Genomic DNA, 24827 nt, shown 5'->3' with positions numbered 1-24827 from the left:
TGGGCTGAGATGCAGGTCTGCTGGACACCTCCGCCCACCCCACAGTAAGCACTGGCTGGAGGAATGGCCAGGTCCAGATGCCACAGCCTCCATCAGTCATTGCACATAGGCAGCTGGAAAGGTTGTGCTCTTGGGCAAGTTTGCTCTGCAGCTGACATGATGCCTGAAGGGGCTGACAACCTAAGACCATTGCCACCAGCTCTCCATGCAGGTGGAGCAGGAAGACTTTCTTCAGGGAGTCTGGACAGAGCATATCTGAGCCTAGTCTAGTTTCTGACTTGGGGGGGGGGGACTTATTTTAATTTATTTATTTATTATTTTAATTTTTGGTCCAGGGGATTGAACCCAAGGGCGCTCTACCACTGAGCTATATCCCCATCCCTTTTTTAATTTTTAAATTTTGAGAAAGGGTCTTGTTAAGCGGCTAATGCTGATCTTGAATTTGCAATCCTTCTGTCCTAGCCTCCTGAATGACTGGGATTACAGGCATGTGTCTCTGTGCCTGGCCACAAAGGTTATTTTAGAAAGAAGTCAAGCAATATAATTTTTTAAAACATTGACCAGTTTTTCCTGGATTCATGCCCAAAATCTTAGAAAAGCCAATATATTATTAAATTGTCATACAATAAGCAATTTTCTAACCTTGATCTCATTATCCTATTTTATTCTTTTTAATGTTTCTCATAATATAAAATCATATTATTAATAATTTGTTTATTATCTCATGATTAGAATGTAAACTGTTGGGCAAGGACTATGCCTACTTTGTTCAGTGCTATATAGTGCTTGCCATGGTGTAGACACTCAGTAAATTATTGTAAAATGAGTGAATGGGTGGATGGATTAATTACCAAATGCTAACCATCCTACCAATCTGGTTCTGGAACATAATTGATTAAAGGGTTAAATAGTCGTAAGTATGATCTCTGGTTTGAAAGAATTATTTGTTCAATAATAATGCCCAAGACAATAAGAATATTCTTAATAAATACCAAAATATAAGAAGAGGGATGAGGAATTTTTTGTTTCTCTGATTGTTATACTCAAGCAGGTGTACACCAAGTTAGTTAATCATAGATGTAAAACAGATTACCATTTTATACAAGAAGTAACCTGACCTTCTGCTACCAGGGATTGAACCCAGGGGTATTCAACCACCGAGCTACATCCACAGCAATTTTTTTTCCTTTTTCATTTTGAGACAAGGTCTCACTATATTGCTTAGGGCCTCACTAAGCTACAGAAGGGCCTGGAACTTGGCAATCCTCCTATCTCAACACCCCACTTCCCATTGCTAGGATTAGAGGCCTGCGCCGTGGTGCCCAGCTAATAAACTGACTTTTAGGCCATGTGTAACTAGTGGCCGTGTTACTTGCAGTTAATTGCTCTGCGTCAGAATACAGATGCCCTGATTTAGCAGGACAGATCTGCTATCAAGGCTCACCCTCATTTTAAAGCAGGATGCTGAAAATTTACCATCGGCATCAGAGTTTCAGGTTACCTGGCTCTCTCCCTATTGCTCACCTCCACTCTAGTCTTTCCCAGCCCCTAGAGAGATCCTAAGCTAATCTTTTTGAGCAAAATTGATTTGATAAGTCTAAAAGTATATTCTGACAAAACAGACTTTAAGTTCTTATTCCACTTCCTCTCCCTAGTTTTCAGTAGCAGAAATGCCACCTGTCCCTGAACTGTTAGCCCCTCCAGGACACCTCTCTTCACCTCCAGCACTCAGTCATACAGGAAGCATTCAGTATGTGTTCTGTGAACTCTTTTGGTGATGGTGATGGTGGTGGTGGTAGTCCATTTGCTCAGGGTCTGTTTAAGCCGCAGAGCTGGACTCAGACTTGGGATCCTCCTGCCCCAGCCTCCCAGGTGCACATGACTACACCCAGCCAAAGGAAGACTCTTAGGTACACAACTTCATACCTCAAATCTTGATTCTTCGTAGTGACTCCAGAGCAAACTTCAAATCCAATTTAGTTTCTCTGTCATCATCTCACATGTTTCTGGATCTTCTCCCTACTGCTTGCAATCACTGCATGCATAGCAGTAGCAAATGACCTTTAACCTTGTCCTACATGATAAAATCTATTTTTTTTTTAATTTTGTGTATTAAAAGGTGTACTTAGAGGCTGGAAACATAGCTCAGTGTTGGAGCACTTGCTTGTCATGCACGAGCCCCTGAGTTCCATCCCCAGCACCCCCAAAACAAACAAAAAACCAGGCAGACTTGCATTTTGTTGAAGTCTAAAAGCACCGCTTTTGCCTGCTGTTTCCTTCTGTTCTACAGATCAGGAGGCGTCAGTATCTTAAAGGCATTGTTCTTTAATCAGTGTTATTTCAGGTATGATTAAATTCAAACACAATGGCCCTTTTTTAATGGGAATTACTTATGGAAAATATTTTTATTCATTCTTTTCAGTTGTTTCTCCCCTGTTCTTAAAAAAAAGAAAATAAAACAGCTTTCACCATTTTTGTAGGAGGAAAAAAAAGAAGAATTGTCCTTGGGGGATAGGATGTTCTGGTTTAATTTTCACTTGCTCTGGTGGCCTCTCCTGTTATTTTGCTGAACAGAGAGGCAAGTTCTCTGACTCTTGGACTCACATTTGGCAAAGTAAAAGTAATTTAACGGGGCTGGGGTTGTGGCTCAGTGGCAGAGCGCTGCCTCTCACACGTGAGGCACTGGGTTCGATCCTCAGCACCACATAAAAATATTGTGCTCATGTATAACTAAAAAAATATATTTTAAAAAAATTTAAGTAATTTAATGTGTGAATGTCCAAAGCAGCCACCCCTCCCTCTAGTCACATCTTCGCCCTCATCTCCTTGTCATCCTTCCTCCCTGACTGTCTTTCCATCTTCTGTTCCCCACACTCCAGCCCCAGGTCCTGATAACTGTACCTGCTTCAACCATCAGGAATGGATTTGAAAGGAATAAAACAAAGGAGAGATGGTGGGGTCTACCAGTCCCTTTTCCGCAGCATAAAAAGTGTGGGAGTCTATAGAGGCCTTCACATCATGGGATAAAAGCCATTTTTTAGACACACACACACACACACGCACGCACGCACGCACGCACGCACCTACCCCAGAAAGGTGTGCTTATGTGTGCTTGTGTGTGTGTGTGTGTGTGTCTGTATATGTGTATGTAACTATTTTATGACTTTCTTAGAGTACAGAGTGGCAGGTTTTATGAAATACAAATATGAATTCTGTTAAATAATCCAAGAGAAAATGTCATTTTCTCAAAAATCTCCTCAAAGCTCTATTCTGAGCTTGTTTATTCAGCAAACATTTACTGAATGCCTACTAAGTATCAAGCACTGTGCCCGGTGCTGGGGAGACTGAGATGTTTCAAATCACATTTGCTCTGCCTTCAAAAAGCTCACCCTCTCATGCAGAGCCAGACAAGTGAGTATGATGAGCGTTGTGATAAAGGAAGACCCCAAACATACTGGAGTCCTCAGAAACGGCTTAGAGGCCAAGTTCAAGGTAGCATAAACTCTAGGCAGGTGATTGCACCATGAATCTGCATCTCAGATGTGTAATACCAGATGCTTAGTGGGGACCTCTAGATAAGAGCAAAAACCCATTGTCCAGGGCATGAGAATAAAGTTTATGTCTCCTAGTTCATATTTTTCACTATATCATAAAATATTCTTTCCACTAAAGATTTTGAACAAACATTACAACATTTTTTTAATCTGTGGAAATTTATTTTTTATAACGGAAGAGTGTTGTAATTTATCAGGTTAGCACACATTGACTTAAAGCAGATCCCTAATCATATTGGAAATTCAAGGAACTATCTTATTGGTTCCTGGATGGTAATGTTTTAAGGTTAAATTATACCCAAGCCATATATTTGATCTTGATAAAGTAGAACGTGATATTTCTTCTTCATCTCCTGAAATAATTCTTCAGAGTTGATGTTGGCCTCTCATCTTCATTGGCAAATAATCTGCATATGCTGCCTAACTGCATAAATTACCAAATTGATCCTTTCCATCATGAATCTTAAAATGTGTGCAGTTCAGAGCTAGATACAGTGGCACACACACCTGTAATCCCAACTTCTCTGGAGCTGAGGGAGAAGGAGCCAAGTTTAAGGCCAGCCTGGGCAAGTTAATGAGACTTTGTCACAAAACAAAAAAATAAAAAATGCTGAGGATGTAGCTCAGTGGTGGAACACCCCTGGGTTCAGTCTGCAGTACCAGGAAAAAAAAAAGTGTGCAGTTCAGAAATTCTGGGAGCGGAGTACAGTGGTCATTTTCAAAGGGACTGTTGCCTGATGGGACAGTGTAACAAACAATATTTAATTTGTTTGGGCCTACTTCTCAAATCACATTACCCTCTTTTTAAAATTGGTTCATTAAGGTCTGGGGCTATAGCTCAGTGGCAGAGCACTTGCCTAGTACATGTGAGGTACTGTGTTTGATTCTCAGCACCACATAAAAATAAAGATATCGTGTCCATCTACAACTAAGAAAACATTTTTTTAAATTGCTTCATCAAGTTACCTTTGGAGTTTTGAATGTATTTTATACAGTGAAATTGAGTATTTTTAAAAATTTATTACCTGAGGCTGGGGATATAGTTCAGTGGCAAAACAAGTCCAAGGCCCTGGATTTGATTCCAGCAATACACACACACATGCACACACACACCCCCCCACACACACACACTTTCTAATTCACTCGAAGTGGGTATCTACTGTTAGGCTAAAGTGTTACCTCATTTCATTGCCTTTTGCATAATATTTGAAGACTTTTAATTTCTGATAGAAAACTGCCCTGGAAAACTAAGAATTCTTTTATAAAAGAAAAAAATTAGGAAGAAGCAAGGAATTATGCCATTATCATTAATTATTATATTTAAAGTAGATTAAAATTTTGGGCCTGTTTTTGAACTACCTTCTAAAATAGCATTGTTTGTAAAATATATCTTAGTGGGTAATTTCATTACACATGTATCAACTAAAACAACGTGATTTTGAATTTCTAACTTTTCCGCTGTATTCCAATTTCTTTATGTTTAAAAAACTTACAAAATATAGCATGGCTTTTAATTTGATAATCAGGGTTCTAACCTCAAAATACTGATTTCTATTAGAAATGAAACAAACTAGTCAATTTACACTAATTTAGGCATGAACAAGTTTTATTTTGACTTGACATGTGGGTGACGTGAATTCTACTGTCACTAGTTTATCTTCATAAACCACATTTTTACATTTCATTTTTGTGAAACTTAGCTGCTACTGCATATTTGAGGTCTCCCGCTCAATCAGTGTATTTAATTTGTTAGCCAACTAATAGTCACCAAAACTATGACTTGGTAAGGTTATGTATAAAACCACAGGCATCTGCCTCCTGTCTCTCTTGTGTCTGCTGGCATTTAAGGCTGTATGCCTTTCTGTGGCTGTCATATTAAGGAAGTTCAATTTTGGACATAAAGATGATTTATAAATAAATGTACAGTAATGAAATGGTAGCAGATCCCAGGGCCTTCCTCTTTAGAACCTTACACCTGGTGCAAGAATCCCAATCATACACCTTATTCCCTGTGAAATTAGTTCAGATTTCCCGGAAGTAATACAGAGTAATTTTAACTGACCCCCTGAAGCAGTTTCTTGTAAGTTTCAATTTTTAACCAATTGTGCATGGTCTGGTAGAACTTCTGCAATGATGGAAATGTTCTACATTGGTGCTGCCCAACCTGGTGGCCACTAACTCTGGCTACCGAATGCTTGAAATGTAGCTGGTCTCACTTAGGAACTGAATTTTATGCTTTGTTTCATTTTAATTAATTTTAAATTAACTTAATTTAATTCATCTTAATTAAAATAGCCACATGTGGCTAGTGGCTATCTTTTTGAAGAGCACAGCTATAGAACATCCCAGGATGGCATGTTTATTAAAGATCTCTTCATTTTTGAACTTTGACACATAAATGGAAAAAAAAAGGTTAAAAATAGATGAAATAGATGTAATGGGAGATACCTTCCCAATATATCAAAACATTTTAAATTATAAGAGGAAAAAGAAAATCAGTCCAGTGATAAGTTTAATCTAGAACTTGCTTTTACATAAAAATCTGGGTGTATAATTTAATTTCCTCCAAGAAATATATGTGTTTTGGCTTTTCAAATTTTTAGACAATAATAAAATTTTATGTTTTGTAAGCCTCTGTAGTTCCTATTTTCTGAAGAAGGAAAGGGCAATTATTAAAAATTTCAAGGAATCGTGGACAAAATGCAAAACTGACTTCACAAATGGTTTTCCTTCTAAAACCCTAGGGAAGTAAGGAATGAATTTCTCCTTCCCCATCTTGAATGTGTTGCTCTTTAAAAATCCCCCACAGTTGTACATTTTTTAGCTGCAAATTACTCGAGTACCTTTTTTACCTGAGGGGTCAGAGCTACTCACTGACTGACCACCTCATCTTTATAGAGAGGAGCTTTGTCCTTTGAAAGCATTTTCCCCTTTAAAAGTCATTTCAGTTGCGTTTAAGAAACATCCATTATTATCCTTCCAGGGAATGTGATTTTTCACTGGGCGTTAGAATAAGATTAATCATCTTCGCCTATCAAGAAACACAGGCTTGATTAAATCAGACAAGGACATTAAATTCCAGCTTTACTCACTCTGGTGACATACCGACACCGAGTTGAGGGAGAATTTGTGAAAGTATCATTTGGCTGAAATTGTACGCCTGTCTCTTTAAATCTAAAAAAAATCCTTTCAGAAGCTGTAGAGAGAAGGTGCTAGAACTGTGTACGATCATGACTGGAAAGCAGGATCCCTCAGTGACTGCCGAATCTTCCCAGCACAAGATAGAGAGGCAGTTCGGCACACGCCTCCACTGGTTCTAGACAGAACGATGATCCTACCGACCAGATCTCAAATAAAATTCAATTGAGAACGCAGATCTTTCAAGGGAATGAGGCGGAGGCTCGCTTTTATGTCAAAAGCCACCAGCATCCTCCTTGCCAGACATGGACATGACATTTTTAAAGGAATTATTTGGTTACAGCGTTTTAAGCAAACTGTTCTGAGAAGTCTGTACATTGCATTGTTTTTTCTGTTCTTTTTTTCTTTTGCATATATGTAATTCTGGAGGTAAAGAAAAAGCCTGCCAGGGATTCAGAAGGCATCCCACTAGCGATCAGCTGACATTCCTAACTGAAGGCTGCAATGTGTTGCTTATTCATTTTGTACCGTGGGAGCTGCGGGGACTAGCAGAGAGCTAAACTATGCATTTCAAACAGCAGTGCTTGTGCAGAAAGAGGGGTGAGAGAGAGGCAGCCGGCGAGGAAAGAGCACAGCTGGACTTTCTCCTTGTTTTTATCCATTTCTGCAGGATCATGTATTCATAAGGGATGAGGCGGGCCACGGCGATCCCAGGCCTGAGCCGCGGCCTACCCAGTCAGTTCAGAGCCAGGCCCTCCACTACCGGAACAGAGAGCGCTTTGCCACGATCAAATCAGCATCTTTGGTAAGCAAACACCCCTCTACCCACCTTCCCTTCCTTCCCCTCCTCCCTGTCTGGCAGCCTCTCGCCCTCCCTGAGCCTCTCTCGGCTTCATGGATGGAAGGAAGGGAGTCAAGAATGTTTTCTCCCTTCTAATAATTTTATTCATTTTAGAAAAAAATCTGTTGGCATAGCAACCTGAGCTCAGATATTTTAGCATTGTCTATGGCATGGAGAAAAAAAAAAAAAAACCTTTGTGTGTGTGTGTATGTGTGTGTGTGTGTGATGTGTGTGTGATTGTGTGTATATATTTGTATCTGCTGTATGTGCAAAATATAAGGCCTTTGGGATGAGTAGCTAGCCTGTTTAATTTTTTAAAAGCTATCTGTCTTTTCATTGAAATAAATAATGCTAAAAATGTTCTTAAAGGTATTGATGTATGTGCATGCAGGGCACTGCTTATTTTTGTATATTGCATGTGTGTCTGTAATGTACACACACACACATGAAAAGATAAAAGACAATTTTTAAAAATATATGGTTGCTGGCTGATGTCTCTAATTGGAGAAAAATCAGATACTTGCTACCCAGGGATGGATTGCTGGTTCGTTCTGGTTCATTCATTTATTTATTGCAACAATGGTAGTGGCTGCACTTCCCCATTTAACCCCTAAAGAATTTCCGGCACCAATAAAGCAAGAAGGGCTTTTAGGAGAGGAGAGGGCTGATCGTGGAAGAAAAGAGGCTGTAGGATTCTTCAGCATTTTTACTATTGCAAATGTGATTGCTGGATGCCCTTGTAGTAGCAAAAGGGGTGTGTGCTGGAAGAGTTAGTTTTCATGCCTCCTCCCCTTGGCCCCCCACGCGTGCGCGTGCGCGCTCACACTCACACACACACACACACACTCACACACACACACACAGACATCGTTTCATCCTTGGCATTGTAAACTCTCTTTAATCTTTTCCTCCTTCATCTCACTTCTCAGCCAAAAAATTATTGAAATATTAGTTGTTTTGCCCAAATTGATGTTAGAGGTCACATGGGCAGAAAGAGTTAGTATACACTGCTTGGCTATTACATTTAGAACCTATGATGACATCATCGGAGGCCGACCCAGAAATGATCATTTTTCTTGTCCTATTTTTCAAACCCAATTTCTACTTTTATTTCTCAAGTCTTCCAAGGCTCTGATTATCTTTGAAATTTAGAATGTATCATACTCTTGAAAAACCCAAATAAAGGGAAAATGGAAGTTAAAGCCCCTTCATATTTTGCTCATGCCTGCTGCTGTCTAAAAGCAGCAATTTAATTTAGACTGCTTATAAATAATCCCACTCTTTAAGTTCCTTTATGGAGAAGTTTCTTGTAATGCTTTGAAAGGTAATTTTTTTGTTTTCAAGGAATGCTCTGCTGTGTAATGGAGATCTTAAAATGTCCACTATGTAGTTGCTAATGATTGTTAAGCACCTAGAAATGTGCTTTTGAGTCTAAATAAAGCATCATGGGATTATTAAAAAATAATTATCTTCCTGCCATGATGTCTGACAAAAGAATACATATGGTATTTGAGAGCACCATTGCTACTTACCACAGACTCTGGTGAGACTTGTACCTTTATCCAAACCTGCTCATGTAGAAGTGAGAGAGCCCGGAGCATCGGGACACCATGAGCTGGTTTCTGTGGAAGCGGACATTGTACCAGGTGGCCTCCCCCCTCCGGGACAGGTTCTCCTTTTCCCACGTGCCACACCCTCATTCCCACATCATATATTCATGACTCTCCTCCCTCCCTCTAAGCTACTACTACAGTCATGCCAGGATAATCTCACGCTGGCATCTGTGAACTCACCCAGGGCCACTCTGTGTATCAGCCATCACAGTCTTCCTGTCTGGGAAGGATAAAAGCTGCTTCCCTACCAGGCCATTCAGGTGAGGGGCAAGGTCCTCAGAAGCCCCTCTGAATCCTACAGGCTTCATAACGCCCATCCAGAGAACTGCCCAGCTCCATGTCTCGGATGGAGTTTTGATTTGCTGAAGGGCCCCTGCCCTCATGTAAGTTAAAAACAGAATAGCTGATGGGCTGTTGCTTCAGCCACAAAAGCAAGTGTTCTTGTGGCTACCCTTCCAAATGTGATGCCGTGGGGGTCATGACAGGATGGATGAAAGTTTTGCAGAGCTCAGTGGCATTTATATCTAGTGATTTTGAGGAAGAAAAATAAATCCATGGAAGGGAAAAAGGGTATGGGATTATATGATTCCATGCCCCATTTTGGACAATCTAACTGTTGGTGTGGCTATTTTAACATATATTATCAAGGGCTACTGCTCTACCACCCATTATATTATTTTATTTTAAAACCTTCCAAAAGAAGTATATAACCCAGGACACTGAAATATCATAAAGAAGTATTTTATGATGAATCCTCTTGTGTTTTTATGGATCCCAATTCAAATGAAAAGGACTAAAATGGCATAAATAACTTCAAAGTAAGAGCAAGATCATGGGGAAATGAAGGTCCAGTGTAACAAATAATTAAATTGTTGTTGAAGTCTTGCCTCACATCTCATAGCTGGTAGCAACACACATTGATTGATATGGGTTTTACTCTTGCTTTATACCCTTCCAGTAGAGGTTCTATCAAGCCACAGAGGGTTCCAAAAGTGAATACCAAAGAGAATTTAGAAGTTAGTTTTTTAGTTATGAGGAACAAAGCATGAGAGTGTATTTTACATTGACTTGAAAATTAATTTTAAGAAATTACTGTTCCTAAATCTGTTTTACAACACTACCTCTTCAACATACACCCCAAAGAGACCTACCTTTGTGGCGTCTCCCCTCGTTAATATTTTCTAATCATGCTTCTGAATAAGGTGATTCACAAGTGTATGAAGATTATGAGTGACAGGCTCACACTGCTGGCTGCTTTTATTATTTGGGCACCTCAAAACTGAGATCTGGGGGTCCTCATGCACTGCTACACACTCCAATTTATAACAAAGGAAAAGGAAGGAACACCAACCTGGAAACCAGAGGAAACTTTAGAATAGTAATTTTTTTATTATAATCTTCCAAAGGCAGAGATTATTGGCCTTACTCTGAAGAGTTAAAAAAAAAAAAGAAGGACATTTACATTTTTTTCTTTCATTTTCCTTCTTCTGTGAGAAAGTTCATACTAAGCTGATTTGTTATCTGGAGAAAGTTGTTTATATAGCTCTTCAGAATTATGAATCTGTCTCCTTGGCCCTTTGAGATGTGCATTGCTTAAATTTTTATTGTTGGTGAATGGAGATCCTCATGTTCTAATTATATTAATGACCCATGAGAATGCTTCAGCTCTTGCTACATCTGATGCCATCTCTTCTTAAAATTTTGTAGTGTGTGGGTCCCTGGAAGTTTCCATAGTAGACATTAATGTAAAGGACTCCAAGACCATATATATATCTACCCGACAACTGAGTTGTTGGCCTTACAAAGGAATTCCCAGTGGACTGCAATGGTCTCACTGCACAGGTATGGTAGAACACATTAGGGACAGCCGCGTAAGGGGGACACTCTGATCTGGGAGTTCCCAGAGAAGCACAGAAAAGAAAATGGTTATTGTTCTGTCCAGGCAAATTCTTTTACTTGACTTTACTAGTTTCAGAAAGGGGTATACACTTGGAGTTTTCAAAATGTAGTCTAATTATTCAAATAATTGTGAAATTGGATATTTGAATCTATTTGATGCATAAGAATACAAATATATTAGAGCCTCCACAGTAAATGCTACTGTTTCACCTCTCATGAGCCCAGTTGTTTTTTTTAAATACTTGAAAATGTGTTCCCTTCCTGGACAGTGTACCAGAGGATATTTAGGGAAATATTGCCTGTCTCCTTCCTTATTCTTTACTTCTTAGCTCTCTGAGGTCATTACTAATAGATACCATTTTTCACTGTGCCCAGCACACGTGGCCCAAGTCTCTCAATAAACATGTGCCCAATGAATGAATAAATGAATGAATGAGGTCTCTTCCTGCCCTGCTGTCACATGAGAATTTGGATTTGAAGTGTGCATTGCTGAGTTATTCATATAATATTTTCTGTTTCAAGGCAGAATAGCCTAATATCAGTCATTCTTTTCAGTAAGAACTTAAAGCACCTTTTCCTTAGGTGTTCTAAAGAGGGGACTGTCACATCTCTAATGCCAAAATGTGACTCATTGTATTCTTTTTAAGAACTTGCCATAAATTTCATTTGTGCTAAGTGCTGAGGTGGCCACTTTTATCATACGCATCATTTTGATTCTTACAAATAATTAATCTCGTAAATTGGCTTTGATCTCTTAAGAGGATGACATTATCAGCCACCATGCTCAACATCTACTATGTTCAATAAGTTGCTTATTGGCCTTCTAGTACAGCATTTTGTTCATAATAGGCACATTTTATACTTTGTATAAAATGGTTTATTTTAGGGCCAAATTTTGCTGGGATTAAATAAAGAAGCTTTGGACAACTTTTTTTTTTTTTTTAATTTCAGTCCTCCTTTGGGTCATTATTTATCACTTGCTCTTTTTTTTTTTTTTTTTTTTACACAGCCCAGGTATATGAAATAGGTAATAATTCAGATTCAGAAATTATATAAGGACTGGGGATTTAGCTCAGTAGTAGACTATGTGCTTAGCATGCTTTAGGTCCTGGGTGGTTTGGTCTCCATCACCCTAAAGAAAAGAAACTGCACATACTTTTTTTTTTTTTTCCTTTTTTGTGATGAGCATTGAACTTGGGCCCCACATATTGTAAGCAGGTACTCTCCACTAGCTGCACCCTTACCCTGAACTTATTCTTACAATCCACAAGCTGGGTACAGGGAGAATTTTATTGTTAAACGTGTGCTTGCTCTTGGACCCATGCACTGTCATCTGTATCTCTATCACCAGACATGGTGAGCAGAGGGTAGAGACACACTGCTCAGCCTCGCAGGAGGAGGGGAGACAGCACGCAGTGAACCTTTCCTGTGTGTCGGGGACACCTGGCCAGGCACTTTGACATGTGTCATCTCACCCAGTCCTCCGGTCCTGTGGAAGATCATCCTAGGTCCTCTGTACATGTGAAGACCTCATGGGGTCAAGTCCTTTGTCCAAGGTCAGTTGCATAAGTGAAGGACCCACTGGGTGTGGCATGATGGCACTACCCCTTTGTGTTTTTTCACATGCTGAGGCTACCATTGTGAGAACTTGTCACTGCATCTCTGTAACTTTTTTCTCCTTTCAAGACTTACAAAAATCGTAGTTTAAACTTACCCCTCTCACCAACTTTGACTTTTGGGGGGCTGATTCCCTCTATTACTTCATAACAGAGAATAATCATTCTTTTTCTGCCTTGGTGATGTGAATTCCCTCAGGCAATTCAAGAATCATAGGACCCTGGTTAAAACCCCAGGCCTTGTAAAAATTAAAGAGGTAAATTATATGTGAAAGCCTTTGTAAACCATAAAGCATGATAAAATTAATGGCTTTTTAAAAAATTCTGTTTACCAAGTAGCATATTGTTTAGCCACACAGTGTAAACTTAAAACACACAGGCATACATAATGTAATTAACATATTTTTAATATATTTCATGTTAAGCTTCACAAATGAAACATCTAGTTATACTTTTATTTAAATTCACATGTTCACCTTAAGCATGTATAAAACTGAGTGTCTCCCTGTGTGCCCAAAAAGACAATTTGCAATTTAGAAAGTTTGGTTTTGACAAATGGAAAGAGGGAGGTGATATTCTGAGGTTAAAAAGGTGATTATCCAAATCATGGAAAGGGTCCGAAAGCAAAATGTGACTCCTGGAATTAATGTACAGTGACAGCGTGGCAAGCTTTGTCACCAGGTGTACTCTGGTGAGCAGTAGAATCAGCCCTCTTTACAGGGCCCACCCACCAGTTCAGCTAGGAAATATTTCTTGGCTCCATTTTCTTTTATCCCTAGCCTCTTGGTTTAGGGAAATGGCCACTCTGAGAATATTTGGCTGGCCACACACCAGTGCTTGCGACTTGTTTTTTTAAATGTGTCATGGTAGCCTTAGTGTGTGTCCTGCCTCAGCTTTGGAAATTCTATTATAGAGGGAATACTAAAATAAGAAAAATTGGGGTCTGGGTAAGCCTATCTCTTAACTTGTTACCTGGGAACAGGAACTACTGGGATGTTTACCTGAAATTAATTAATTAATTAAATTCAGAAAGGGCTAAATGGTATCCTTTCTTTTTTTTAATATTTTTAGTTGATGGGTCTTTATTTTATTTATTTGTATGTATGTGGTGCTGAGAATCAAACCCAGTGCCTCATGCATGCTAGGCAAGCACGATACCACTGAGCCACAGCCCCAGTCCCTAAATGGTATCCTTTCTATTGATTAAAATTACTTTTTCCCTAAAGTTGTGCTTCAGGAAAGCATAAGCATGAAGGAGTAAAGTTTATATATACATCCCAAACTACTTCTTTCCTTGCCTCCACTGAGAAATAAAACTATGTAAGAAAAAAATAACAGCAGAGCTGGAGTATGGCTCAGGGCTTCGCCTGCTCAAGCCCCTGCCTGGGTATCATCCCCAGCACCCAAAATAAATAAATAAACAACCTGCTGTCATGATGACAAAATAGATCATTCATTTTCTTTAGAGTGTTAGATGCCTTTTCGGAGTTGCTATCCTTTTTTTGATCTTGAAATACCTTCTGTTCTTACTCCTCATACTTTAAGGAGGTTTGTCCTTCAGAAAAGAAAAATGAATTTGAACCCTTGTGTTTGTTTCAGCTGGAAACATTTGAAAGTTCAGCTAACGTTTAATGGTCTACAGTGATAATACTCTCCCGTTACAGAACAGCACTTTCTTGATAGTAAGGACTCCGTCTAGTGTGCAGGGACACCTTCGAAAAAGAGCAGAGAAACAAACTGTTCTTTGTATAAAATGCTCTTTGACCCATAAACTGAAAATAGTACAGAGCATTAATAACAGCATGAAATTTTCCAGTAAAACTTGTTTGGGGGTTAGGATGGGAAGAAGTACCTATGTCCATGGGAGTGACTGAATCACCTCATGAAGAACAAAACTAAAGTTATAATCTTGTAATTAAATTTTTTATAAAATAGGAAAAATGAGAAAAAACTGATCTAACAGGACACTCTAACAGAAAAATAAGGAAGGATGGTAAATTGAAGGACGGTCTAGAAAATCAGAGAAGTTTCCTCAGAAAGAAACTAGAGATTCTAAGATTTTTGTTCTTACTGTTCAACTTGTTGGATATTTTCTAGAGGATAAGTTAAGGAAAAGTTACCAGGAAAAGCAGCTACCCAAAAGTCATAGAAATGCTTTCTCCTTTGTAAGAAAAAATTATTATAATTTGTTAGCATCTCTTTTGTGAGGAAGAGGAGGAAGGACACAGATGATTTAAAAGAGCTCTCTCACCCCCACTTTCCCCCTCTCCCTCTTCACCCCTGGCCACAAGAATAGGAAATAAATCATATTCAGACCATTTTAGAGGAATATTTAAAGTCCTTTTCACTGTTAGAGTCATAATTCTAACCAAAAAACAAAGAAGAAGAAACAAAACAAACCAAAATAATACAGTGCTTCTCAACTGGAGGGGATTTTGCTCTGCGCGGCACATCTGGCACTATCTGAAGATTTTTTTTTTTTTTTTAGTTATTGATTGACCTTTATTTATTTACTTATACGTGGTGCTGAGAATCAAACCCAGTGCCTCACACACGTGAGGCAAGCGCTCTACCAACTGAGCCACAACCTCAGCCCTGGACCTTTATTTTATTTGTATTTATATATGGTGCTAGGAATTGAACCCAGTGCCTCACATGTTCGAGGTATGCGCTCTACTGCTGAGCTACAACTCCAGCCCCATGAAGACAGTTTTGATTGTCATGACTTGGGAGCTGCCACTGGCTGTGAGTGGGTCCAGGGATGCTGCTCACCACCCTCCTGTGCATCTCCCACAACACACAGTTATCCAGCCAGTTGTCAGTAGCCTCCAGGTTGAGAAATGCTGGTGTAGTGGAAATAGCATGGCTCTGGAATCTGACAGAAATGGGTCTGAATCCCAGCTCCCCACCTCTCCCCGTTATTAGCTGTGTAACCTTGAGCAGTGTATAACTGGCACAGCAAAAATGTGTTAAAGCCTATTTTGACCAAATATAATAAATAAATAAATTACTTCCTAAACTGCTCAATGTCTTCATCTACAAAACGGGAGCAGTAACACCTTTCTTGTGACTGCATAAAATGAATGGGATGGTTTTGAGGGATCAGAGAAGTGGGAAGCACACCCAGCACTGCGCCCCCTACAGGAGAGTGTTGGCTGTATGGACAGTGCCAGGATGGGGAACACCCGAGGGTTCTGTTCTGCCTGGAAAGTTTTCCCTCGTGAACCTGGTGATCTGAGTTCTGTTCCCCGACCCAATTCAGGTTACACGGCAGATCCATGAGCATGAGCAGGAGAACGAGTTGCGGGAACAGATGTCAGGTTATAAGCGGATGCGGCGCCAGCACCAGAAGCAGCTGATCGCCCTGGAGAACAAGCTGAAGGCTGAGATGGACGAGCACCGCCTCAAGCTCCAGAAGGAGGTGGAGACGCATGCCAACAACTCGTCCATCGAGCTGGAGAAGCTGGCCAAGAAGCAAGTGGCTATCATAGAAAAGGAGGTCAGTGTGTGTCCCGCGCCCTTGCCAAGCCCTGTCTGTCCCAGTCAGTGGGGAGCAGGAGCAGGGTACCTAAGGGGCACCTACGGGTCAGGGGGAACAGGATTGCTGCCAGATGCTACTTAAAGTTCTCATTCGGAGATAAAATACTAACTGAAAACTCATTCAGATACATCCTTGCTGGTGTGTCTCTACCCAGAGGTTGTCACTCCCTTCTGGGGACTCACAGCAGGTTTGGTCCTGTACCTGCTGTGTCCAGTTCTCTTCAAATGGTCCCATTTAGAGTGGATAGTCCCTGCCAGTGGCCGATGCACTCAGGATGGACACCCTCCCAGTGGTGGCAAGAGATTCATCTAGCCAGGATTTGGGTTTTCTAGAGGGCACCTCCCTTCCTTAAGCAAATTTTAAGCTAAATTAATTATTTTAATTTATTACTTTTTGATGATGCTGGGGCTCAAACCCAGGGCCTCACACACACTAAATATGAGCTCCTCTAAGCTAATTTTAAAACAGACAAAAGGGTAACACAAGCAGAAAGTCAAAGTATCACCTTTGTACTGATAAGTGTTCCATATGAGAAAGGTTTTATGTCTGCAGAAAAATGGGCCTAGTGACATGAACAAGATTCAGATGACTGATTCTGCCAAAGCTAAAACGGGGTCCCCTCCTCTCCTGCCCCCATGAGACTCAGCTGCTGTGGAGAAGCAGGGGCGGACATATACGCCCTGGCAATGGAGCACACAGTGCCGGGGCACTTCAGCAATTAAGCCGCCTCTCCATGTGGAAGGAGCGTTTCCCCAGCGGCCCAAGTAGGGGTGATGTCGATTAAATAAACCAGTCAGATTCTTTCTTGGGAATTTGACTTGGCAAATGTGTGTCAAAAATTGTTTCTAATGGAAGGATCTTTGATAATGGAAGCTAAAGGTGAAAAGATGTATGAAAAGAATCATGAAGCCTAATTTCCTGCCTCCTAAGTTCCCCATCTTCCACATACTTCATCTGGAGGGCTCTCCAAAACTTAGATTTGGTTACTTTCAGGAGTCACTATTGGTTGGGTGACCTTTCGTATGGTCTGTATTTTATACATGTAGGACACCCCCCGCCCCCACCCCAAATGCCTCATGCCTGACTGTTGTGGATCATAGCAGGTACCTAAGAAAACAAAATGTCATTAGCCTTCCTGAATACTTGAGATGATCCCACTAGGGAATCTGAATATTGGAATAATTAATTGGTTAGCGTTTGATTCTCAGAATAAATCATGGTTATTTATCCATTTTTAAATTTAACGCTTGGGCTGCCAACAATGTGATAAAAATCCTTTATTATAATTCTTGGTTTTCTTTCAGTTCCATGAATGTTTTTGTGTTCAATAAAACATGTTTATGGGTCCAACCTTCATACTTTTCCCATAATTGGGAATGTATTTTTCAGTGATAAATTTTTTAAGATATGAAAATCACAGAAGCCATTATTTTTTATTAATTATTTGTTCAAAATATTACATTATTCAGCACGTAGGACTCTTCCTGCACTGGGGAATATAGACATCTGAATTCTGTGTGAAAAACAGGCATCTTTGTTGTTTTCTCAGGCAAAGGTAGCTGCAGCAGATGAGAAGAAGTTCCAGCAACAGATCTTGGCCCAGCAGAAGAAAGATTTGACAACTTTCTTAGAAAGTCAGAAGAAGCAGTATAAGATTTGTAAGGAAAAAATAAAAGAGGTAAGGGTACCAGTGTTTTAGTCACCAGATTGCCATTAAAATGTTGGGGACTCAAAAAATCACTCATGTGCCTTGTGATGGGCATATTCTCATCCAGCTCACACTTGACATTAGAATCACCTGCGATGCTTATTAAAAGAAATAGCTAACCCACTTGTAAATTTTTGGATTCAGTGGGCCTGGAGTGAAGTTTGAAAATGCATGTTGTAACAGGTCCCCACACAATGCTGAGGCCACTGGACACCGTTCTTGCCTGCTTCCAGCTTATCCTCCATGCTTCAGCCACTGGGGTCTTTTCCCAATTCAAACCCAGGCTTATTACCCCAGGGCCTCTAGTCCCCTGGCTTCCCATTGTTATTAGGACAGATCACCATGGTCAAAGTCCCTGGGTGGCCTGCTAGAGGAGTCAGCTCCTGCCCTGCATCCCCCACTGTGGCCCTGCACTTGGCTACTCCACCCACAGTAGTCACCTTTCAGTTCCTCAAACGTACAAAGCCCCTCCCTTCCCCCAGGTCTTGGCACACTGTGTTTCTTCCACCATGAGGTTCTCCCTACCCCAAGCCCTCCCCAGCCACAGTTCGTATCTATCCTTTCCTATTCCTCCTCCTTGTAAGATTTAAGATTGATTATAAGGACCTTCACTCAATATCACTTTCCCTGGGAAGATCTTCCTACCTGCCTCACCCTAAACAAGACAGGTATCTCTGGTTTCATAACACCAGAGTGTTTACGTATTTTCTTTTAATATTTTTTTTAGTAAATAGGTTGGTTCCATAGCTTAGCTATTATGAATTGAGCCACTATAAACATTGATGTGGCTGCATCACTATTATCTTTATTTTTATGTGGTGCTGAGGATCGAACCCAGTGCCTCATGCATGCTAGGTGAGCACGCTACCACTGAGCCACAGCCCCAGCCCTTTTAAGTATTTTTTAATGATCCTTTAAGTTCCTTACCATTAGCTGGTAAGCGTCATAAAAGAGAGGAAGTCCTTTTTTGCCCACAACTGTATCCCTGTGGGCAGTACATGTGAGCACTGGACAAAGGAATGAATGATTCTGGACTTGTTGGTTGAAGACCGCCAGTGGACTCAGCACAGTGAACTCCCAGTACCAGTGTTTTAGTCACCAGATTTGACTAAATTTGAGCTGAATGCTCAAATTTCTTCAGTTCTCTCTTTATCAGTCCTCACAGGTGAATTGTCTGCAGTTAGATAGACTTTCCTTATCATATGACTTAGGATTTTTTATTTGTAGACTTACTTAATGTATTAAGGTTTAATTAAATATAATATGAGGAATTTCTTTTTTTATATTGATTTTTCATTTGTAGTTGGACACAATACATTTATTTTATTTATTTATTTATTTATTTATTTATTTTTAGGTAGTGCTGAGGATCAAACCCAGGGCCTCGCACATGCTAGGCGAGCTCTCTATGGCTGAGCCACAACCACAGCTCCCCCAGGGCGTTTCTTTAGTAGATGAAATCATGTATTGCCCTCATATTCTGATTTGTAGATTAACAATACAGGACTTACCAAGGCTCCTCTCCAATTCTTTTTCAATTAGGAAGGGAAAGCAAGAGGCTTGGGAGTGGGCCTCAGGATCTTATGCCCTGCCCAGGTAATCCTCTGGTCACTTTTGGGCCTGACAGAAAATTGTCTCTGATCCACACTGGCTGTCCAGGAAGAATCTCTGGAACCAGCAGGTCTAGAAAGTTGGGGTATAGACAAATAGCCCAATGAAGAAAGTTCACATTCGCTCCACTTTCTCCAAGTGATTGGCTTGTTATTATAACTGAAGGATATTTCTGGAGCACAGAACCTGCCTTGATTTTTCTTTTTGTCGTTGTTGTTGTTGTTATTATTCTTTTTAGTCATACATGACAAAGTCTATCTTGATGTATTTATGCACATATGGAGTACATCTTACTCTAATTAGGATCCCAGTCTTGTGGCTGTACATGATGTGGAGTTACTCTGATTGTGCATTCACATGTGAACATAGGAAAGTTCTGTCCAGTTCATTCCACCATCTTTCCTAGTCCTATGCCCCCTTCCTTCCCTTCATTCCCCCTTGTCTATTCCACTGAATTTCTATTCTCTCTGCCCTCTTAATATATGTTAGCATCTGTGCATCAGGACCATTTGACCTTTGGATTGAGGGGATTGGCTTAGTTCACTTAGCATGATAGTCTCCAGATTCTTCCATTTACTGGCAACTGCCATAATTTCATTCTTCTTTATGGCTGAGTAATACTCCATTTCATATATATATACCACATTTTCTTTATCCATTCATCTGTTGAAGGACACCTAGGTTGGTTCCATAGTTCAGCTGTTATGAATTGAGCCACTATAGACATTGATGTGGCTGCATCACTGTAGTATGCTAATTTTAAGTCCTTCGAGTGGTATAGGTCAAATGATGGTTCCATTCCTAGTTTTTTGAGGAATCTCCATAAGTTAACAGTAGTTTTTAATTAAAAACAGTAGTTTTTAGTAATGCACTATGCATTACTATTTTTACGATAACAACAGTTATTGAAATTAGCATTTAATGAATATTTTCTAGGTGCCAGGCACTGTGCTAGAGGATCTACATGCACTGATTTATAAAATGAATGCATCTGCATTACACACCACAGGTACTCTCTAAGCCCCTGCATAGAGCATTCCCTGTGGTGTGTAATGCAGATGCATTCATTCATTTTGCCCTGATTTCTCAATAAGAAACTCTTGAGGTCTTCTCAACTGGGAATAGAAATAATCTAACTCTCTGTGTTCGCTGGTGCCTCAGAGGCCATGTTTTCCAACTGCAACCACCCTTTTGAGCTTTTGTCACTCTAAGATACTAGGAGATTGCATGAACCCTACCTTTAGGAGATTCTTCCACAGAGCAGAGGCCCCACTCAACCTGATTGGGTGGCATTTGCTTATAATCCCAGGCACTTGGGAAGCTGAGGCAGGAGTATTGAGTGTGGGGGGGGGGGGTCCCACTCCATCTCCAGGCTATTCCTGGTTCACCATACTCAGATTCCACAAGGGACCACAGGCCTAAACTTCCTAAGTGTCTCAGTGTGCTCCTGAAGGTGGAAACCCAGGGTGAAATCCAATTGGAGAGAGCTTCAGTAGATCTTTCTGCGCAAAGCTAATATTACGCCTTGTGAAGTAAAGCTTAGTTCAAAGTACTTAAAGAGATATATATATTAAGATGTTGAGATACTTGAAGGGATTATCCTTGGAATGGCAAAGCCATCTCCCTTTTCTCAATTATTGATGATAAGAGCTGTGGGTAACACAGGATGCTGGTTGGTATCCATGATTTGGGAGTGAATTTTCATGGTGATATTTGAATTGAGGTGTACAAACCAATGGTTAATGCCAAACCTCATAGTGAAGTCAGGGTGTGGAAAGATGAGTCGCCCAGGCTGCTCCAAGCTGGAAACAGCTTTCTCTTAGAGTTTTAAGTGAAACTTGAAAGCCTCACTGGACCAGCACAGGCGAAAGCCAGTTTTCGAAACCTTCTTGGCTAAGGGTAAAACAATCTGAATAGTATGTGATGCCCGTGTTATGAAACATTAAGTAGAATAGGTGCTAACAATTAGGAGAGTTTAGCTGTGTGAGTAGTTAGCCAAATATAGGTCAAGCTGCTCATATGAACAAAGAAGAGTACACTGTACTTTTAAAGTAGTCTTCTTACTTTGTCATAGAGCAACATCTTTTTTTTTTTTAGTTGTAGATAAACACACAGTATCTTTATTTATTTTTATGTGGTGCTGAGAATCAAACCCAGTGCCTCACACATGCAAGGCAAGTGCTTTGCCACTGAGCCACAACCCAGCCCCAGATTAACATCTTAACTATTCTGATTCACTGCTTTCTTTCCTTTGCTCACATCTTCTAGAAAAATCATGAATTTTTCCCTTTCAAAAATACAGATGAGGATTGGGGTTGTGGCTTACTGGTAGAGCGCTTGCCTAGCATGTGTGAGGCACTGGGTTCGATTCTCAGCACCACATATAAATAAACAAAATAAAGGTCAAGGGGCTGGGATTATGGCTCAGCGGTAAAGCGCTCACCTTGCATGCATGAGGCCCTGAGTTCAATCTTCAGCATCACATAAAAATAAAAATAAAGATATTATGTCCACCTAAAACTAAAAAATAAGTATTTTTAAAAAATATAAAGGTCGAGAGGCTGGGGCTGGGGCTCAGCAGTAGTGCACTTGCCTGGGTTCAATTCTCAGCACCACGGTAAATAAATAAAATAAAACTCTATCAACAACCAAAAATATGTTTAAAAAAAAATAAAGGTCATGGACAACTAAAAAAATACAGGTGATTTCTTTACCCTCTAATCCCAAGTGAATCATGCTTTCTCCTGAGATTCAAAACTAGTGATGCAGTCACCTCTTATCTTTGGAATCTGCCCACCTCCCTCAGTCTTGTCACCACCTCCTTTGTCCAAGCAGTGGCAGCTCCCCTCCCCCACTCCTCTTCCTCCTCCTCTTCCCCTTCTTCCTCTCTCTCTTCCTCCCTCTCCTTCGCCCACCTCTCTCCCTCACCTGAGTCTGGGCAGCAGCAGCCCCCAGCTGTCCCCATGGACTAGGGGCTATTCAGACTCTTGTCTCCCTCAATCTGCTCTCCACCTGACAACCAGAACCATCCCTCTGAAGTGCATTCCACCAGGACACCCCCCCCCCACATGGACGATCTGCTGAGGTTCGGCCCCCAGCCAGGCCCGCAAGGTCCTGCCTCAGCACACTGCACCCAGCACCCTGACCTCCCACCCTAGGGGCTGCTCAGGCTGACCCCTTACCCAGGTGTTCCCCCCTCTCCTTTTGCACTGGTTAGCTCCTCCCAGTTTTCAAATTTCAGCTTGGTGGTCACTGAAATCAAAGAGTCATCATCACACTTTCTCAAAGGGCCAAGTTCTTCCTCTTCACAGCAGTTCTCCCAGTGATTTTCAGTCCTTTCCTGTGGTTCTCTGGTCAGTTTTCAGCTCTAGACTGGAGTCCCCAGGTGGCAGTCACCGTGGTCTTTTGCTCACCCTTGCGCCCTGGGGCCTGGCACCTGAGAGGGGCTACATGAGTGTGTGGCGACTGGCCAGGGAACAAATACTGCTGAGAACAAGAAGCAAGAGATAGGACACCTCACAAGGGCCCCTCTCACTTCACACTCAACGAATGGATCCAAATCATTAAAAACTGGAGTCGGGGATGTGCCTCGCCAAGCCTTCCCATACTGGGTCTTCTGATTTCCAAACAGCTGCATCTGCAGTTGCAGTAAGATGTCATATAGTCCCTTTCACAAGACCCACTTGGGTTCGTTTTTTGTTTTTGTGTTTTAAAGGAAATGAATGAGGACCACAGCACACCCAAGAAAGAAAAGCAAGAGCGGATATCCAAGCATAAGGAGAACTTGCAGCACACGCAGGCTGAAGAGGAAGCCCACCTTCTCACTCAGCAGAGACTGTACTACGACAAAAACTGTCGTTTCTTCAAGCGGAAAATAATGACCAAGCGGCACGAGGTGGAGCAGCAAAACATTCGGGAGGTATTTGTCACATTCATAACTATTGGCACTGGCTCGGGAGGCAGTAGGTCGTTTGAGGGTGGTGACCTTGTCTGTTTTATCCATTCCCATGTCCTTCACCTTTAGCACAGCCTGACACAGAGCAAGCGTGCAACACAAGTCAGGGAATGTGTTTACCACTGATAAGAGAAAGCCGAATTCGTAGAACAAGAAATGGATTTTTTCTTAGTAAATGAAATGGAATTTTAGTGAACACCTATTATGAGACATGTCACACAGTGAAGAATCAAAAGAAGTAGAAAGAGAATTTTTGCTTCCTGCCTGCTTGTCAAAGACTTGTATTTCTGTGATTCCACAGGAAACACAAATGATAGCACGATGTTCTCAAGTTGATTCATTCAGTCATCCTCCACTTCCAGAGTACATCCTCTATGCTAGGCACTGGGGCAGACACCAGGGCCACCAAGCAGCTATGCTCCTGCCTTCGAGTGGTCCTGAATGGATCTAGGAGACACGGACATATAACAGATTAATCACAATCTCATGAGTCAGGGGCAACAACTGACACGTAGGACGGCTTGCAGTCCTCTGTAGCCCACACGCACAGACACAAAGGGGTTCTGTGGAATTCCCATCTCAGGATAGGAATAATGAAAGGGGAAAAAAATCAGAAAGGCTCCTGATGGGGGCAATAATGGAATATAAGTTTGACAAATCCTGGGATCACAGGGGAAAGACTTAGGAGCAGAGAGTGGAGTGATGGGAAATAGGGTGTGGACATGGCTGTCGGTGATGTCCAAAGAAAGGTAGATTTTAAACACAATTTGAAGTACAGAATAAGTAAGACTTGAGAGAAAACAGGGAGGTGGACTCAGAGTTACTTCTAAGGTTTAAGACTTGGAGAAATGTAGATCTGAGTAGAAACAGAGATGCTGAAAGAAAGGTTTTAGTAAGAAATAGATTCATCTAATACATTTGAACTTGTCAGAAGTCAAAAAGTCAAAATGAATAAGTCCAGTAGCCACTCAGAAATAAAGTATTTGGGTTTCTTTAATTATCGTTACTCTAATAGCACATATAGGAGGAAGTGTCAGGCTATGGGGACAATTACCATCAATAAAAGCTATAGAAGGGCAGGGGCTACGGGCTCAGCTGTAGAATGCTCGCCTAGCATGTGCGAGGTGCTGGGTTCAATCCTTAGCACCACATAAAAATAAATAAATAAAATAAAGGTATAAAAAAATCACATCAATCTTTAAAAAAAAGCTATGGAAGATAATTACTCCCCTAAAATAATACAAACTACATTCGTGACTTCATCCATATCGGGTTTGGACCAACTGAGCTAAGATCAGCTCTATAAGGTTATTTTTCTTGAAGTCCAGATTTTCCTTTATTTAGTCCTATT

The 24827-nt window shown here is 40.8% G+C and overlaps 1 protein-coding gene across 5 annotated transcripts in view; it reads left to right on the top strand.

The window, feature by feature from the left end:
* The window catches only part of Taok3 (TAO kinase 3), a 188705-nt gene that overhangs the window by 148284 nt on the left and 15594 nt on the right, over positions 1 to 24827 (top strand). For 4 of the 5 annotated variants that reach the window (XM_026403416.2, XM_026403415.2, XM_077795569.1 and 1 more), the window contains 4 exons: positions 7363 to 7497; positions 15924 to 16160; positions 17752 to 17880; positions 23237 to 23440. In XM_026403416.2, coding sequence (XP_026259201.1) covers positions 7363 to 7497; positions 15924 to 16160; positions 17752 to 17880; positions 23237 to 23440 — 705 coding nt within the window. Of the gene's footprint in view, positions 1 to 7362; positions 7498 to 12505; positions 12602 to 15923; positions 16161 to 17751; positions 17881 to 23236; positions 23441 to 24827 lie in introns of those variants that run through there. The other variant, XM_026403417.2, reaches the window with a different exon arrangement.

The sequence above is a fragment of the Urocitellus parryii genome, chromosome 3, assembly GCF_045843805.1.
Source record: "Urocitellus parryii isolate mUroPar1 chromosome 3, mUroPar1.hap1, whole genome shotgun sequence".
NCBI lineage: Eukaryota > Metazoa > Chordata > Mammalia > Rodentia > Sciuridae > Urocitellus > Urocitellus parryii.
The sequence above is the reverse complement of the archived record's forward strand: the minus strand, read 5'-3'. Positions and strand labels throughout refer to the sequence as shown.